Raw genomic sequence first — 20,022 nt, forward strand, 5'->3', positions numbered from 1 at the left:
TGTACTATACTAAGTAATTTCTTTTGACTCTGTGGAGACATTTTCAGAGGAGAGCAAAGATGAAGTAAGAGCAGGGCACTGAAGAATAAATTCTCATTTTTCTCTCAGCCCGTGGGGAGAAAGTGGGGAGCAGAGGTGGAGACAGACAGACTGGAGGTGGGGACCGAGCCTTGACTATAATCTTCCCTAAAATCAAATATTAGCAGGTAAGCATATAAAATTTATTCCAAAGGTACTTAATTAACAAAATTGCTACTCTTACAGTACAGTCACTTTTCTACAGCTTCACTTCCTAACCCATGCTCAGTTTTACCCAGTTTATTTAATTAAGTAATATAGACTAGGAACAGTTATCACTAAGAAAAAAAATGCATGTACTTTTTAGGTTTAAAAAAAGTAATTATTTTTAATGTAATAAATTCAAATTTTTCATTAGTTTAAATTAGTATCTTGTTTCCTATTAATCTATTCTAGTTTCCACTTCCATCTACTTATGAAACTTTGAAATCTAAGTTTATATCCATAACCTCTCTCTACCACTCTTCTGAGTACTATTTTAAGAATGATTTCAACCAAACTAAGAAGTCATCAATTTTCTATGAAATCTATATCCCACAGGACTAGTTTATATCTTTTAGATACTTTTATCTTTTAAGGTGGCATATGCTAATTTCCACAGCTGAGAATCATTTGAGTAAGTTAACATCTATATACTTACATTCTTCTTAAAACCAAAGTATGCACCAATAAACGTTAGAGGCACGGATATGCAGAACCAAAGAGCCAATATGGCAACCAATGTCCCAAAAGGAATAGCTGCTGAAGATCCTTCTCCCCACAGAATCAGATTCATTATAAAGAAGTCAGCAAACACAATCCTGAAAGACACAATAGGCTTTTGGGTAAAACCTGAGGTAGAAACAAAATGATATAGTAGCAGTCATATGCAGTTAATATCACAACTTCTGTGTTATACACAAGGAAAGTGGAACTCCTGAGTCATGGGTATGTGAATTTAAAACTTTAGTAGAAACTGCCAAATTGCCCTTCAAATTGGTTTTGCCTGACTTAAACTATCAGCAGCTTATGAAATTTACCTCTTTACATATTTTCATCATGCTTAGGATTGTTAAATTTGTTGTTTTAATTTGCATTTCCTATTGACAACTGCAGCTGAGCACCCTGTGTTTGCTGGCTTTCTAGGTTTTACCTTCGGTGACTTGCTGGTTACAGTCACTGCTCATTTCTCACTTTGGTTGCAGGGCTTTTGTAAAGTTACACACATGAGTTATTTATATACTTCAGCAACTAATTCCTTGTTAAATACTTTTCTCCTGGTTTATGCCTTTTAGGAACCCAAACATCTGAATGTGTGTACCTAATTCCTTTTAGTCAGTTTTTTTTCTATGAGTACATTTTAAAAAACATGGCTATAATAATGTTATAATCACTTCTATATACCTCACAGTTTTTAATGTTATCAAAATCAATTTTTTCCTTTATCTTTTGTGTAACGTAAGAGAAGAAAGCCTTTCCTAACCTGGGCTCATAAAAATATGCTTCTAAATTTTTGTCTGTCACACCTGTTACATTTAGGTTTTAATCCACCTGGAACTGACTTCATGTGTGTGAGGTAAGAATTTTTCTCCCTTCATGTGGACAATCGATTGTTCCAGCATCCTTTAGCAGCTCCTCTGGTTTGTGATGCCACGTCTGGCATGCTTCCACATATACATAGTCTACTTCTGTGTTCTCTGTCCTGGCAGCCATGGGTCCTCTCCAAATGCCTTTGCAATACTCGGTCTTCTCATCAAGTAACACGTTGAATTTGTATCGCTTACAAGCTTTGTGGACTTGTCATATGGACTGTCCCTATTTTGAGAAGTTACTTCAAGTGTTGCGAAGTTTTTCTGTTGCTAATACTCCTGTGAATAGAGTCTTTTTCCCACACAACTACCAATGCCATTAAGACATTTCACTTGCTGCTGGCTGTTTTCATAATCCTGAAATATTAGCTGATATCTAGCCATTTTGCCAAACTCTTTTACTAATTTTGTAAGTTTACAGCTCAAATTTGTTTGTGTTCTCTGTATACAAACTATGTCACCAATAAACAATAATATAATCTTCACCTTTCTTTTTGTTTCATGTCTTAATGTAACTAGAACTTAAATAGCTGAAGCTCTAAAAGTGATTTATGAAAATGTCTCTAGTGTTTCATCATTAAATGATGTTGGTTTTAAATTAGAGATGAGATTTTCATTAACAGAAGGGAGCATTTCTCCATTAATTCTTTTTAAATCTGGAAACAATCTAATATTATCAAATGCCATATTTTGTTGTGTCTACTGCAATAATTATATGCAGGTGCTTATTTATTAAAAAATTACATGAATCAATTTCATATTATCAACTGATCCCTCTTTTCCTAGATGAACACTAATTCCCTCTGCCCTGGGGAACTTGGGTTCTTGGCTCTTCTCCTTCTCTCTACTTACCTCATCATCTCACTGGTGAACACCTATTTTTAAGGGTGGGATGAAGATGATAAATCAGAGGAGGTTTGATTAGAGACATAAAAAAAAACTAGCAGAGGATAACTTCTATGCCAGCAAAAAAGGAAGGAGTTTCAAGGAAAAGGTATCCCAATGTTAGACAATGTAAAGAGGTAAAGACAGGGAAAATGATTTCTAGATTTGAAAATGGGAACGTCATTCGTAACCTGAGAGAGAAGTTCACTAAAGTGATGGAGCAAAAAGATTATGTGGGTTTACAATGTAAATGTATGCTAAGATAAGCAGAGTAAGGCAGTGTAGACTATTTTTTCAAAGCATTTTGTTGAAAATGGAAAAGAAATAAAGATCGTAGACTAGGAAATGCTTATAGGAAGCTCTTTTTAGAATTTGGGAAAGCTTAGCATATTTGTAGGAAGAGATGAAACAGATGAACAGAACATAGAGTAAGGGAGAAACGGATTATGTCAGAGATTGGGGGGGGTGGGGAGAGATATTTGAAGAGCAATATTCCAAAGGAAATTATGGCTGACAGTCTTGGTAAGGAGGGACACTTCTTGAATTGACAGCAGAGGGAAAGAAGACAAAGGATACGACTTGGCAAAAGCATAAAAACTTGAATACAACATGAATGACTGAGAGGCATGTGAATATCCAATGGAGGTGATAATCTGAGAATATTTACCCCAATCATGTATAAAAATTCCAGCTATTCTTTCATTTCTGGCCTGCAAATGGAACAGTTCCGGCTTCTAGATTTAACCCTTGGCCTAATTCATTGCTGCTGATTACTCAGAGACCGGCTCTTGTCCTCCAGAAATCTGTGAGCGAGGGATAAACTGGGTTCTATTTCTAGGATCAGACACACATCAGATACTCGATATCAGAAGCTATCTTCCAAAGTGTCACAGTTGTTTTGTTTTTTTTTATGTGGTGGTTGCCTTTTTCCTTTTTGGTATATGTTACTCTAATTAATGAAATGTTCTAAAAAGTAGCTATACTTAACGATAAAAATCTGAAAAATGTATGTCTGCCTGAACTATCTTCAGGTGATGATTCCTTTCTGCGACTAGGTCAAAAACTTCATATGCAGCCTTACATGACAATATGCCAGACTAAGAAACAGACTTTTAAGAAAAGGAATATAAAAATTTCTCATGTCTAAATGTACTTTTTCCAGATAAGGCATGTAGCAGTCATTCTGCAAATGTTTATTAAATATTCACTTTTTAAAAATTAAATTTATTTTCTTGGGTACACAGAGACAGAAAAGATTAGATTTACAGGACAGAAATTCTGGGAACTAAAATATGACTATGTTAAGCAAGTTATTACTAAAAAATTCACCTACCCAGGACAAAGAAATGATGTTAATAAAACATTTGTTTTCCACTTCTCACCTCCAAAGGCTGTAGAAGAAAACAAAAATGGCATTAACATAAAGACTTTCCTTCAAAGCAAACCAAATATCCATACCTCAGGTCTGGTACTGGACAAATTAACAGACAGCACTAGATGCCTATTCCTAGAAAAAGACACTAGCAAATGTCCTAATACTCCCGAATCAAATGATCAAATCAGAGATGCACATCACAGCACTGCCCTGGATAAGTTTCGCTCTAAAGATTTTTGTTTCAGCATAAAATACATTTAGTATCAAAGAAAAGTCATCCAAACCAGTTTTTCTTTCCTAATCTTTTTTTAACTCCAAAATCAAAAAACCCTTAAATTCTAACCCAGTTTCAATGAATGGCACTGGATGGGAAAAGGGTGCACTGGAGATTCTCATTTATCCTGAGGTCAGTTTCAGAATTTGTTATAAAACTAGGAACCTTCAAGCCTGACATACAACACATGTAAGTGTCCACAGCAGGCCTGATCTCCAGGACCCCTCCAACATGGTAGTTTCTGGTAGGCAGTGGGTGGGGGTGGGGAGATCAGCATGCAGGATCAGGTGACTAAGAAGAATAGAAGGGTTACAGACACTTGACAGAACAAATTTACTTACAAACTTTTTACTCTCCTTTGCCCCTCTCTAATTTTTTCCCCACTTAAAAAACAATTAAAAACTTAAGTATCTAGAGTAAAAAAAAATGAAAGTACTCCTCTGCTCCTAGTTTAAAACTTGGAGATAAAACTGGCTGAGATCTGAAAATAGCTTTGATTTAAAAAAAAAAGGTTTTACCAGGGACTTCCCTGGTGGGCCAGTGGTTAAGAATCTCCTTCCAATGCAGAGGACAAGCGTTCGTTCCCTGGTCGGGAAACTAAGATCCCACAGGCTGTAGGGCAACTAAGCCCATGCGCCACAACTGGAGAGAAGCCTGTGTGCCGCAATGAAAGATCCCGCATGCCATAACGAAGACCCCGTGTGCCACAACTAGGTTCCAACGCAGTCAAATAAATAAACAATTACATATTAAAAAAAAAAGTTTTAACAATTTATAAGCAAGTTTAAGTACCTCTTGCACTAAAAAAAACAAATTATATATATGATTTGAATTCACAGCATTACTGACACACTGTTGTGAAATTATGAATTTTGGGTTTAATACAATTCCAATCAAAATCCAAGTCTTATTTTCTGAAACATTAAAAATGATTCAAGAAAATGAAGCATTTTGTGACTAGGGCCACATGACAGTATGTCTCAGATGTTCTGCCTGATTAATATGGTACTTAATCTGCAGCTAGGAGATCTGAAGGACAGAGAGGAGAGGAAGGGCAGGTACATCTGTCGGGCTGGGAGTATGGACTGGAATTCAAGCAGAGGGAACAGCATATGGGAAGGTCCTTGGGCAGGTGGGATGGCACACAGCCTGAGTGAGGAACTGAAAGAAAGCCAGTGCACAGAAACAGTGAGAAAGGGGGAGTAGGCAGGGCTCCAACCATACTGCATATGTGTTAAAACACATATGACCACCCTAACCCTATGTCTGTTAATAAAGAATGAAAGAAAAAAAGAAGTCTGACAAAATTCACAGAAATTAAAAGCACACTCTCACACACACAGGCATACAGAACTTCACATACTCTACATATCTGGCAAAATCTAAGTAATATTACTATTTGGGGTTGGGTGTAGCCAACCACACCTTAAGGCCACCTATGTAACCCTACTGTGTTTTAGCTCAAGCCTTTTTCCTATCAGAAGACCTCAGGGAACCCTAGCCCTGTGTCAGCATCTCCCTGGCATTTAAAATCACAGATTACCTATGGGACCATCTCAACTGGACTAGAGGATTCCTAACAGGGCAAACTGTGGCATTTACTGACCCTGGCAAAGCTGCTTTCTAAGTCATCTAATCATATCCCATCCTTACCCTGTGGCTCTGATTCTTTCTTTTCATTGAACTTTATTTCACTTTTGAAAAGCAAGACTACAAGAGAATGCAACTAGTCATGCTGCAAAAGTAACTTACTTCAGGGCTCTTTAAAACAGTGGTCTTAATTTATTTTAAGTACAGTTGACTTTTATAAATATTAAATCAATGTAAGTATGCTCTCTCTCACAAAGGTAGTCCCATATATACTACTCATTTTAATGACTAAGTCAGTGGTACTCATTTGTATATTTTTTCTTTATGAGTCTAAATATATGTCTATGAACGTAGCAAAGCTAAGTTGTTCAGCCAAACCTGTTCAGTCAAAACGTAAGAAGGAGACAGGGGATGATGGATTATCAGCACCCAAATTTGCTGAACCCACTGTTTAAGCATGTTTGAACAAGCAAACCTAGGGACAGTCATCCACTTCACAAGCTTCTTTACATAAGGATACACACCTACAACACAAACTGTTTAAAGAGCATCAACTACCAGACACAGGCTCAGACACCTGATGCAGCGGATGAGATCCCTGATCTGACACCCAGCAGGGTGGCTCTTACTTACACTTATAGAATCTGGCAGCGACATAACCTGCAGGAGTGCCCAGCAGCACCCATAAGACCACAGCACAAGTCATCAGTGCTCCTCTGTTGGCAGGTGACAAAAATCCCAGGCAGGCAAAAACTAAAAAATAAGTAAAGTTATGAATTTTATTACTGTTTCCTTTGAAGTGATAGAAGACTCCTCTCATTTTTTAACAATAAACTAAATACAACTTCATGAAAATATGCTCTCTTCCCCACGCAGCCACACTGGATCTTAGTAACAATTAGGGCAATGCATCAACAGGATCACGCATAAGGAAAGCACCAATCTGGAATTTTCCTGTCAGGGTCCGTAAGACCCCACCTTTGCTCTTATGAGTGGAGACTCATGAGTGCCTTCAGCTCTTTTGAGATTCAAGTACAGCTTTTAAAATTAACATCAATGAAAATATTCCCACTATAAAGTATTCTCACTTTGTGTTTCTTTTAAAAATAATACTGAGGGGCTTCCTAGGTGGCGCAGTGGTTAAGAATCCGCCTGATAATGCAGAGGTCATGGGTTCGATCCCAGCTCCAGGAAGATCCCACATGCCACGGAGCAACTAAGCCTGTGTGCCAAAAATAAAAAAATAAAAAAAATAAAAAAAAAATAAAAATAAAAAATAATACTGAGTCCTCTGGGGTGAAAAAAAAACCTTATAACATTCAAACATAAGAGACAAGACAGAATCTAATCAAAGAACAAAACAGGGGGAAAAGATTTCATACTACCATTAGCTTTGCGAACACAAGTTACTGAAGGACTTGGTCAATGACTTGGGAAATTCTGGTTCCTACCCTTATTCAGCTGGTTAGTTTTATTTGTTCTTCCCTATATAAGCCTCCCAACTAATAATAAAAGAAATGCTATCTTATATTTACAGCGATCCCAAGTTTTAAACTGGAAGTCAGAATTTACAACTTTCTCAGAAAGAAATCCAAAAACAGATGCAGGTGGCTTCCTAATCCCAGGAGCACCAAAGTTCCCAGTGTTTCCCCCAGGGACACACAGTCAAGTACACACCATTGCACATCTTCTGATCAGCACCAACTGAAGAGGAGAAACTCATGATCATAGGAAAACAAATGGGTAACTTTAGACGATCTATTGGAATTTTAGCTAAGATGCAACCCCCACCAAATTCCTCCCAGGCCTGAGAGATGGGATTGTTCTGAAGCAAAAAGTCCATATTCGAGCATTAAAGGAAAACAATCCCTATAATTTTATAACCTAGGCTCTCTGCAACTTTTCCTTACAAGTTCACTTTCTAGCTGACCCCAACAAAGATCAGAGAGAAGCAGAAGGCAGCTCTCGATAAAATTTTACAGCAGGGAATTTCACCCTCAAGCATCCACTCTGCTCTATCTCTACCTCGGTTCTCTGGAGATTCGTGCAACTGTCTGGCTGCGTTCAAACTTCTTTCATGACTCGTTTTCCCAACCTACCTTCTTCAGGATAATATACTTACAAATGCTAGTCTCACCCATCACACCAGCACCTCCTTATCTAAGTTGTTAGTAGATAAATATGTTCTAGTTAGTCTTCAAACTGAGCTGGCACATGCAAATCAGTAAACCCCAAACTTATTCAGGTGCCAGACATCTGGAACTGGTAATTCTCTTTCCAAACATTTACAGGGTTAACTGCACCACAAAAACTTGGAACAATTTTACTAACAGAAAATGATTATAGTATTATATATTTAATATACAATCAAACATAAGAACAAAGCTTTGCTAAAAAAATTATTGAAAGGTCAGTGGTTTCTGAGTTCTTCTAGTAACATTCATGTGTTATTGTTTATCAGTAGCAGCCAACAATAAAGGAAACGGGGGAAATAAATGCAAAATTCAGAAAATTCTTTTCATAAACAATTTTTCCTCTTATAACTAAGAAAACTGAAAAACCATGGCATTAATATATCTCCAGAGAGTAGTCTCAGAGCTACTCCTGCAGCTGATGAATACCTCTAAAAGACTTCTATTTTTAAAAAAAGAAAAAAAAAAGATTGTCCTGACAAAACCTTAAGTAAAAAAATTTCTGAAGATTTTCAGGTGGCACAAGGAAGAGGTAATTTTTTGTGTTGGAAGATCTTTCCTGAACATTGCTAGAGGAAGAGGCCTTGCTTCCTAAATCCTGCCAAGATGGAAAGGTCTACTAAAAGCTTCCTGTCCCATGCCCTTCTCCTTTCTGTCTCTCTCAGTGGAAGCCAAGAATGTCTTGGAATCCTAATCATATGCTCTGGTGCGGCAGAAGAGTCTGTCTGAGAGACCCTGCTTCCAGGCCACCCAGACTCAGACCCAGATGGTCTCTGAGGATCTAGTCATCTGCAGCTCCAGTGCTCCCACAACAAAAGCTTGGTCTCTATGCAACTGTGAGGGAGATATGAAGATCAACTTTTGGCACAGCTAACCCTGTCCCACTTATGGTCAAAGCACACAGATTCTGAGAACCAAAAGGACTCTGGGAAACAATCTAGCCTAGCTACAACTTAGGAAAACTGGATTTCAAATAATTATTTAGAAAAAGTATTTTCTACTTTTAAATTTTCACTTAACACTTACATAGCGTCACAAAAGTCATAATTAAAATCTGTGTCCCCGATCCCAGAAAGACTGATAGCAGCATCCCTTTTCTTGGAGGACGGAATATATCACCATGAACTAGTTTCCAGCCAAATTCTTCCTGGGCATCCTCCTAAAATGGGAATGAAATTGTTTAATTGCCACGTGGTATCACCAAGAAAACTAGACAGTTTGTTCACCGCTGAATATGCAGATACAGAAATTTAATAAAAACCTTACAAATATTAATATTTCAGTTTTGAAGTATAAAGCTCGACTCACAGAGCTTTACATAGCTTTCTTGAATTGTTTTTAAAGGAACAGTGTGTGTTAAGGTCCATAAATATAGTTACTGAGAAACTTTAAAAAGAAATAAAGAAAATGTGATACCTAGTTCTAGTCTAATAAGTCAAGCTTTATTACCCAACTTGATGACATTTTTAAATTATACTCTATATCCTTTTTAACCTACACTTACAAATCTCCAAAAAAACCAAATGGTATTAGGTCTCATAGCTACTTTGCCTGTAGAGTAGGCTTGGCTGTGAAAATATTAATAAGCTTGTGTCACCAACCCAAACTGTTCCCCCTGATCTCCAGACACACATATACACCTGCCTAATCAACAGCTCCATTGGGCTGTTTAATGGACACTTTGAACAGAATTATCCACAATGGAACTGATTCTCTCTCCCCACCTCCACCTGCTCTACCTGCAGTATCCTCCAGGAGGTAAAAACTCTATCCTTTCAGTTGCTCAGTCCCCCAAACCTCAGAGTCATCTTTGATGCCTCCTTTTTTTCCCCCCACACTTCACACACAATCCTCTAACAATTCCTACAGTTCTAGCTCTAAAGTATATCCACAGGATCCACCACCAGCCCCTGGTTCAAGCCATCCCCTCTCACCTGGCAATCACAGTATTCACTATACTGGTCTCTGTTTCTGCCCTTGTCTCCATTCAGTTACTTCTCAATACAGAACCAGAAAGATCCTTTTAATTAATCGGGTGGTTCAGACCAGAAACGTGGGGTCATTCACTGGCTTTTCTGCCTCTTCCACCCTCTCCACAGTCACCCAATCGATTAGTACTCCATTCCCCCTCCTGAACATGCCCTGTATCTACCTGCCCACTTCCTCACTCCTTCCCTGCCACCATCCACTGTCTCTGGGAACTCTCTAACAGTCTCCTGACTGGTCTCTGTGCTCTGAACGGTTCTCCACATAATGTTCAAAGTGATTTTCCTAAAACATGAATCTGGCCATGTCACTGCTGTTTAATATTCTTCAACAGCTTCTCAATGACTTTCAGACTGCATAGCTTAGAAAGTCCTTCAAAATTTGGCCCCAGCTATATTTTCAGCCTCCTCTCTTAACATTTCATCCTGGGTACATCTGTATCCCTCCCCCAAATGCCCACTCAAATTTTTATCTTTGTGAGCCATAGACTAGATTTAAAAATAACTTCCCATGTGTTCTAGTATTTCAGTTTCACATTTCATTTAGATCATTGATCATTTCAATATAAGCAATAAAGTTGGAATCTACCTTATTTTTTTTCCAGATGGCCACCCACCTTATCCAAAACTATTCATCAAATCTATTTTTTCTTTGTTGATACACTTTCGTTAACCTCTAAATTTAGACTCACTATTATTATATATAGAAAATATTTACTTGGAATTTCTTTGTTCACCAATCCTTCTAAATCACTCTTTAGGACTGTTATTTATTTATTTTCTACTTAAGTATTTCTACAGAAATTCCTGCAGGTCTGATAGATTGATTCACTGCTGAAGTATTTCTATAGAAATTCCTTTAGTGAAGTCTGTTTGTGGTCAACTGTTTTTATTAGTCTGAAAAAGGTATTTCACCTTCATTTTTAAAAGACAGCATCTCTTGAGTACATGATTCTGTGTAAATAATTTCCTCACCACCAATTTAAAGATAGTATTTTTTGAGCTTCCATTGCCAATCTAATTGTTCTTCCTTTGCAAATGCTCAGTCATTTTTCCCTCTGGCTGATTCTAAGATCTTTTCTCTTCGCTGGTGTTTATGGTTTTGCCCAGCTGGTCTAGGTGTGGACTTCATTTTATTTATTCCACTTTGGATACACTCTGTATCCTTTATCAATGGATTCTTATATTTCATCTATGCTGGAAAACCCTAGCTGTTACTTTTTCATAAATCTTATACCCTGTAATTTTAATAATCCTAATACCTGAAATCTTTGGGACCTGGTGTAAATTTGTTGTTTATTGTAAATTTCTGTGAATTTCTGATTAATAGATATTTTATTGACCTTAAATGGGGGGAATCATGCAAACCCAAATTTGGGAGACCTTCCTCTCAGAGTATTTCTACTTGATTCTGCTGAGAATCAGAAGGTATTAACTAACCTAGAACTATTTTGCCCTCCTTTAAGAATCCCAGCTTACCATATAGGAGATTGAGGTTCACCACTGGCCCAAGGTTTAATCTCCCAATTGGTTAAAAATATGATATAAGCATGGACCCAAAGAACTTCAACCTCTCATGCTCACATTGCTTCCTGCTCTGGCCTCATTCAATTTGAGGGGAAGGGGTGGATTTGGAAGAGTCCTTGGATATCTTTTTCTTTTTACCTATCATAAACTCAGTAATGCATCAAGCCTGGTACACTGAGGGCTAATTTATTTATTCACTCATTCAACAAATATTTGTTGATCACCAAATATATGTTTGGCACTGTTTAAAACACCAGAGATACTAAAACACCTGAGATACTACAGTGAGTATAACAGAAAAACTCCTCTTCTCATGAGCACATCTTCTCATTGGAAAGGCAGACAATAAACAAAATAAGTAAAATATACAGTACATTAGGTGGTGATAAGAAGTATGGGTGTGGGGTGTGGGGTATGGGTGGAGAGGATGTAATTTTCATGGGATGGTGAGGAAGTTCTCACTGGGAAGATCATAACTCAGTGAAGACCAGAAGGACATGAGGGAGCTCTCTGAGGGACAAACACTTGAGGAAGACAGAAAAGCAGCTGTAAAGGCCTAGAGATGGGAACATGCCCCAAAGTGTGTGAGGAATAGCAAGGCAGCCAGCATGGCTGGAGCAGAGCTCCAAGAGCTACTGCAGAGCCTTATGGGCCAGTGTATGCTTCACTGAATGCAATGCAAGTCGCTGGAGGGCTGCAATCAAGAATGAAATGATCCAACATATTTGAATAGATCTGCTCTGACTGGCAGAAGGAAAAGAATGGGAGCAAGACTAGACATAGGGTTTCCTGGCCTGTACCCCAAGGCACCTCTGACAAATTAAGAAAAAAACTCCATTAACTCAGCAATTATTTGGAATTGCCAATTACGAACAGAATATTGTGAAAATTCTTTTAATAAAAAATTTAATAAGGCATACAATCAATAAAATCATGGAAAAGAAACTGTAGAGTATACGTGCTAAAAACTTCTGAACATTAATATGTTCTTTTTTCTAATTAGAACAGGACAGAAAGATGTGGGGGTGCTAAGAAGCTGGGGAAGAGAAAACAATGAAAATCTGAGTTTTATGTATTCATTACAAGTCGTGATTCTTGTGGAAATTTTATTAAAGAGCTGCTAGGAAGTAAAAAAGTATAAAATGTAAAACATTATGCAACTTAAAATGAGCATAAACGAAGTTGAGGCATTAAATTACTTTGAATACACCAAAAAATTCAGTTAAAATTAATTTAAAAAAATTAAACATACACACATATAAAAATTGCCTGGGAGCTATTCTATTCAACTTCGCTGTTTCACGAACTGAATGTCTGCTGGAAATAGAAACTCTGACAGATTTGATGGCACGTAAGTGAAAAGAGGACAGAGTTGTAGCTGTATACCTGCACCCGTTCCGCACCTTCTACTGATGCAGACGAGGCTGTGAATAGTTCAGCTCTGAGAGTCGCAGTCACTAAATTTCTACAAAAACCCAATTCTCAAGGGTCATTTTGTTATTTGAAAATGTGAATTCAGGATAGTTTTTGAGAAGAATGTTTTAAAAGTAGATCCTGTCTAAAGCTATTATTTAAATTTGGGGGGAAGAAAAAATAAAGACTATCCTCGGCAGACCAAAGAATAGTTCAGATGTTTCACTCACCGTAGAATCCATCTGATTATATCTGGCAATATCTTTATGCAGTGTCCGCAGCATAATCATGGCCACCATTCCAGACAAGAAGAGGACAATGACCAGGGAATTCATGATGCTGCAGAAATAAGCATGTCAGGATTAATCTACAGCTTAATCTTTGGAGCAGCAAAACTCTTTTTAAAAACTACTTATTGAGTAACATTAAGACAGCATTAATCAAATTAAAAACTTGACCTAAATTCCAACAAATTCAATGAACTGTCTTCTGCTACATGGCCTTCTAGTGGATACATAACTGCATATAGGTATCATAATACAATTTCGTGGTCTGTTGAGAACTAGAATTTTTTTTGTCCATGGTCAACATTAATAATTATTGTGCCCAAATCAGGGCAACATAAGCTGAGGATCAACTATGGACTGGTCTGTACCCTCAAGAAATCTACTAAAAAACAAAGTTACTCAGTAAATTAATGAGTGTCAAAAAAGATTAGTCAGTGAAGTAGGAAAAGGAGAGTGATGGCACTACAGCTCTCTAGATAAAGTTTTGGATCATGCTTAGAAGAGAGAATAAGAAGAAGAAGAAGAAGCAGTTGTAACAGCTGCAGCAGCTTGTCTATTGAGTCCTCTTCCTTGCCAAGGTAAGGTGCTCTTTAAATGCTCCGTTTCATTACCTCCTTCAATCCTCAGAATAGTTCCATGAGACAGGTCATTTCTATATAAAGAAATGGACTCTGAGAAACTGGGTGATCCAGCCTGACTGACAACCAGTAACTGAAAGGCAGGACTGAACCCAAGTCTATCTAATTCAAAAGCCCAGCCTTCTGAATAACTGGAGAGAATCAGAGTAAATGAGATGTTGAAAGGGACAGAAAAGAGAATAAGGACAGAGCGTAAAGGAGATTAACTCTATGTTCTTACCTAAACCACTGAATGTGGGTATGAGGCATAGATTCCAGAATGTAGTCCCATCTAGATGCCCATCTGATATTCTTGTCTTCCTAAAGGGATTTAAACACACACACTCTTTAAATAAGAATTTGCCAATGAAGTGCATTAGGAATCCAAAAATTTCCATTCACAGCTTAATCTTCCTCATTATCATAACTTGGCTTAGTCATGAGATTCATAGACCTAGATTTACTCAAGTCTCAGGAAAATCAGGATGAAATTAAGCAGTAAATAAAAAATAATAAGAGTTCCTGGGACTTTCCTGGCAGTCCTGGTTAAGACTTTGACTTCCAACGCAGGGAGTGCGGATTCCATCCCTGGTCGGGGAGCTAAGATCCCACATGCCTCAACGCCAGAAAACCAAAACAAAACAGAAGCAACCTTGTAACAAATTCAATAAAGACTTTAAAAGTGGTCCACATTAAAAAAAAACAAAACAAAAAAAACCCTTAAAAAAAAAAAGTTCCTAAAAGTATCTAGTTACTTGTATTTTTTTAAAGACTTGCTTTAAATCTTAATTAGCAAAGCCTTACTTTTAAATGTCAAGATTTAGAGCTGCATTTAATTTTTTTTTTCAGAAGATTGAGTGTTAATAGCTTATTCTTTCTTCTCTTTGATGCTATCTATCTATACCTACAAGATATCTAACCAGACCAGAGTTATAACCTATACCCTGAGCACCTGCAGGTACATCTCACAGAGCGCTTAACACTTAGAGAGAACTATTTACTGCATCAGGCTTGCAAAATTACACACTATATGAGGACAGTAAACGTCACAACTATATTGGATTGCCAAGATGGTTTATTAAAAACAGAGGTGGATGGGACTTCCCCAGTGCAGTGGTTAAGAATCCACCTGCCAGGGCTTCCTAGGTGGCGCAGTGGTTGAGAATCTGCCTGCCGATGCAGGGGACACGGGTTCGATCCCTGCTCCAGGAAGATCCCACATGCCGCGGAGCAGCTAAGCCCATGCGCCACGACTGTTGAGCCTGTGCTTTAGAGCCCGTGAGCCACAACTATTGAGCCCATGTGCTGCAACTACTGAAGCCCACGCACCTGGAGCCCGTGCTGCGCAATGAGAGAAGCCACGGCAATGAGGAGCCTGCGCACCACAACGAAGAGTAGCCCCCACTTACCACAACTAAAAAGAAAGCCCACGCACAGCAAAAAAGACCTAACACAGCCAATAAAATAAATAAACAAATAAATAAATTTATTAAAAAAAAAAAAAAAATCCGCCTGCCAATGCAGGAGACATGGGTTCGAGCCCTGGTCTAGGAAGATCCCACATGCTACTGTGTGCCACAACTACTGAGCCATGCCACAACTACTGAAGCCTGTGTGCTCTAAGGCCTGTGCTCTGCAACAAGAGAAGCCACCACAATGAGAAGCCTGAAGACCACAATGAAGAGTAGCCCCCGCTCTCTGCAACTAGAGAAAGCCTGTGTGCAGCAACGAAGACCCAACACAGGGCTTCCTTGGTGGGACAGTGGTTAAGAATCTGCCTGCCAATGCAGGGGACAAAGGTTCAAGCCCCGGTCTGGAAAGATCCCACATGACGTGGAGTAACTAAGCCCGTGCGCCACAACTACTGAGCCTGCACTATAGAGCCTGCAAGCCACAACTACTGAGCCCACGTGCTGCAACTACTGAAGCCTGAGCGCCTAGTGCCGGTACCCCGCAACAAGAGAAGCTACCACAATGAGAAGCCCACACACCGCAAGGAAAGCAGCCCCCCGCTCTGTGCAACTAGAGAAAGCCTGTGCCCTGCAACAAAGACCCAATACAGCCAAAAATAAAAATAAATAAATAATAAAATAAATATTTAAAAAAAAAGACCCAACACAGCCATAAATAAATAAATATTAAAAAAAAAAACAGAGGTGGAATATTGCCCAAGATTCTCATAAAATGAACTTTTACCTTCCTTCTAGGAAAACCCTCCCTTGAATTCCCTAAGAACCTATATAGATCATTCACCATCAGGAAACTCTCAATTTAAGCTTACACTCAAATTCTAATTATAAAAATGGTGTTGTTTTCCCAAGTGCTTGTTGCATATCTTTGACATTTTCATACCATCCTTTCTGCCTATTTACTTTGGTACCTTTTGCCTTGTTTGTATCTCTTATTTCATAACATTTTTAATCAGGCTCAGTTCTCCAATTTCCTATACTTCTTATTTAAATGAAGACTTAAGTTTTGAGTGCAATTATGTTGCCAGGGACACTGACAAACCATTCCAAAAATTAGCTCATTAAAAGCTTATCTATTTGACAAGCTAATCATTAATATTTTTAATTAGTTTAAGTAATATGAATTTAAAGTCAATTTCTGAGTTATACTAAAGATAAAATCACACTCACCTGGAAGCTAACAGAATAAGTATAGGCAATTTTGATCTCCCCAGAAGCCTTGTTACTTATATCCATGGGGGGTCCAGAGCAGTCTGGTTTATCTATACGGGTATGCTTGAAGCTGTGGGAAGAAACATTTTGGCAAAATGCTGATAAAGTAGTTTTTAAAAACAGAGTAAAGTTTAGAGATTTTGTACATATTTCACAATGCTGCTGACAATCAAAAGTGATTCATATCACAATGAATAGTACAAATATTTATTTCATATAAATAAATGGCTTAGTTATAAGTATGTGTATAAAATTGTTACTCAAAATAACCAAACTTTTGAAGACATTACTTGAAGAGCATTAAATAATCTTTAAAGAAATCAAAACAAGCACTGAGGGAGTCTAAATTAACTGTCATCTTACTATGGCATGCACTATCTTCACCCCTAGTGGCATGAGAAAATGGCTAAATCAGTTGGATGGGGGGATGGTGAGTAACGGAAAAAAAGAATACGCAATCAAAAAAGCATCTCAGACATAACTGAGAGGTACTTTCACACTAAAAAAGTCAACAATTTGAAAAGATGCCCTTTCAAGGACTTATCATATACTGGCATCTAACACTGCATGGAGACTTTGGAAATGACAAACTAATCAGCTCATTTGGGCCTCTGACGAGAGGTCAAGCTGCAAATAGCTGAGGTAATGCTTTTCCACTATAAAAGGGAACACGGTCCTAACCACTCATGTGCTCCATTCCACTCTGACACAGAAAAGCTGTCAAAAATTAACTGAAAAACAAAACAAAAAAGCAACCTTGGTTTGACTACTTATGATGACAGGAAAATAAATATTTGTATGGTTTCTCTGGGCAATCCATAACTCAATAACAAATCATGCTAAAGGGAATTTTAGTAAAATCAATTAAAATACCAAATTATATGCCAGAATACTGATTAAGGAAAAAGTTAATTGGGCCACAAATACTTATTTTTTGGGTCTAAATTTCACTTACAGTTACGTATTTTTATCTATTGTATAGTTACCTTTTTGGTTCAAGTTTAGCAGCCACTAATCTTGCTCCCATGGACCCAGTTTCAACAACATGATAGTGTATTTTGATGTCAACATGATTGAAGATGTAAAATGTATCTCTTTCATGGAATTCTGACTGTGGAACAGAACTTAAAGTTAGTGGTAGAAAACCGGCTATAAAAGAGTTAAAATATAAAATTTTTAAATGAGCCAAAACAAGAATATTTGAACTTGGACAGAAGTTTAATCCTTCCCCATAAAAATGTATAAGTTTTAGGCTTAAACTTTTTTTTTTAAATTGAAGTATAGTTTTTATGAAGTACAATGTTGTGCTAGTTTCTTGTGTAGAGCAAAATGATTCAGTTATACATATATATTCTTTTCCATTATAGTTTATTACACAATATTGAATACAGTTTCCTGTGCTATACAGTACAATCTTGTTTATTATATTTTATTTATAGTAGTTTGTATCAACTAATCCAAACTTTTAGTTTATCCTCCTCCCTCTTCCCCTTTGGTAACCATAAGTTTTGTGTTTCTATGTCTGTGAATCTGTTCCTGTTTTGTAAGTAAGTTCATTTGTATCATTTTTTTAGATTCCACGTATAAGTGATATATGATATTTGTCTTTCTCTATTTGACTTACTTCACTCAGTATGACAATCTCTAGGTCCATCCACGTTGCTGCAAATTGCATTATTTCATTCCTTTCTATGGATGAGTAATATTCCATTGCGTGTGTATATATATATATACACTACATCTTCTTCATCCACTCACCCGTTGATGGACATTTAGGCTGTTTCCATGTCTTGGCTATTATAAATAGTGCTGCTATGAACAGTGGAGTGCATGTATCTTTTTGAATTAGTGTTTTCATCTTTTCTGGATATGTGCCCAGGAATGGGACTGCTGGATCATGTGATAACTCTATTTTTAGTTTCTTAAGGAACTCCCATACTGCCTTCCATAGTGGCTGTGCCAATTTAACATTCCCAGAAAGTGTAGGAGGGTTCTCTTTTCTCCATTACCTTCTCCGGCATTTATTATTTGTAGACTTTTTGATGATGGCCATTCTGACCAGTAATGAGGTGATACCTCATTGTAGTATTTTGATTCTCGTTTCTCTAATAATATGCGATGTTAAGCATGTTTCGTGTGCCTATTGGCCATCTGCATGTCTTCTGTGGAGAAATGTCTATTTGGGTCTTCTGCCCATTTTTTTGATTGTATTTTTTTTTTGTTGCTGAGTTGTATGAGCTGTTTGTACATTTTGGAAATTAAGCCCTTGTCAGGCGCATCATTTGTAAATGTTTTCTCCCAATCTGTAGGCTGTCTTTTCATTTTGCTTATGGTTTCCTTTGCTCTGCAAATGCTTAGAAGTTTGATTAGGTCCCATTTGTTTATTTTTGCTTTTATTTCTATTGCCTTGGAAGACTGACCTAAGAAAACATTACTACATGAGAAAACATGTCAGAAAATGTTTTGCCTACGTTCTCTTTGAGGAGTTTTACAGTGTCACGTCTTACATTTATAAAGTCTTTAAGCCCTTTTGAGTTTATTTTTGTGTATGGTGTGAGGGAGAGTTCTAACTTTATTGATTTACATGTGGCTGTCCAGCTTTCCCAACATCACTTGCTGAAGAGACTGTCTTTTCTCCATTCTATATTCCTGCCTCCTTTGTTGAAGATTTATTGACCATAGGTGTGTGGGTTTATTTCTGCGCTCTCTATTCTGTTCCATTGATTCATACGTCTGTTTTTGTGCCAATACCATGCTGTTTTGATTTTTGTAGCTTTGTAGTATTGTCTGAAGTCTGGGAGAGTTATGCCTCCATAAGCTTTATAAAACAAGACTAACTGGAGGAGGTACAAATTATACTTGTTTAATGTTTTAATTTTTACATAAAACTTTAAAAGTACCTGACAAGACATCCAATACTATCTAGCTTTTCCCTTAGAAAATAAAAAAAATAAATTTTAAGATATTACATGTTATGAGCACGCTATACGTTACACATTTGAACACTTTTCCTCTGTGGAAGTTTAAAACTTCAGAATAAATCAATAACCTAAATTATTCAAGAGTCCTTGGTCAAAAATGCATTAACTCTCACAAAAGCATTAACCAATATAACCAGCTTCATGAGGGAGCTCATGCTAACTTCTACTACCAGGTTATACTCATTAAGAGATTAAATCAGTTTGACCTCATTATACAAAATTTAATATATATCCCCAATAATTTTGATTACTTTCTAAATTAATGTCTTCACTTTATTATTTTATGTCCTCAAAGACTGATATCTTTTTACTGAAGAATATATATTCAGAAAAGGGGGGAAAAAAGACTGATATTTTTTAAAAAAGGTATAATATCAAACTTTCACAATACAGTATTCTATGGTTTTAAATTCACAATACAAATTTCATGGACTTACAATGAAGTCTTTTTGGCAGTCCAGTATGAACTTTTTTTAATATGTAAGATTTATGAATTTAACTTTTAACAGAGTCAGAACATACAAAGTCCTAGCCCACAGCATAGTGTTTAGCATATAACAGACACTGCC

The 20,022-nt window shown here is 37.2% G+C and overlaps 1 protein-coding gene across 1 annotated transcript in view; it reads right to left on the minus strand.

The window, feature by feature from the left end:
- The window catches only part of TM9SF2 (transmembrane 9 superfamily member 2), a 67,560-nt gene that overhangs the window by 10,486 nt on the left and 37,052 nt on the right, over nt 1-20,022 (minus strand). The window contains exons 6-13 of the mRNA XM_057707561.1: nt 17,459-17,583; nt 16,431-16,542; nt 14,033-14,112; nt 13,118-13,226; nt 8,989-9,121; nt 6,404-6,523; nt 3,865-3,922; nt 719-878 (exon numbers count right to left, since the gene is read on the minus strand). Coding sequence (XP_057563544.1) covers nt 719-878; nt 3,865-3,922; nt 6,404-6,523; nt 8,989-9,121; nt 13,118-13,226; nt 14,033-14,112; nt 16,431-16,542; nt 17,459-17,583 — 897 coding nt within the window. The remainder of the gene's footprint in view (nt 1-718; nt 879-3,864; nt 3,923-6,403; nt 6,524-8,988; nt 9,122-13,117; nt 13,227-14,032; nt 14,113-16,430; nt 16,543-17,458; nt 17,584-20,022) is intronic.

The sequence above is a fragment of the Hippopotamus amphibius genome, chromosome 14, assembly GCF_030028045.1.
Source record: "Hippopotamus amphibius kiboko isolate mHipAmp2 chromosome 14, mHipAmp2.hap2, whole genome shotgun sequence".
Lineage (NCBI taxonomy): Eukaryota > Metazoa > Chordata > Mammalia > Artiodactyla > Hippopotamidae > Hippopotamus > Hippopotamus amphibius.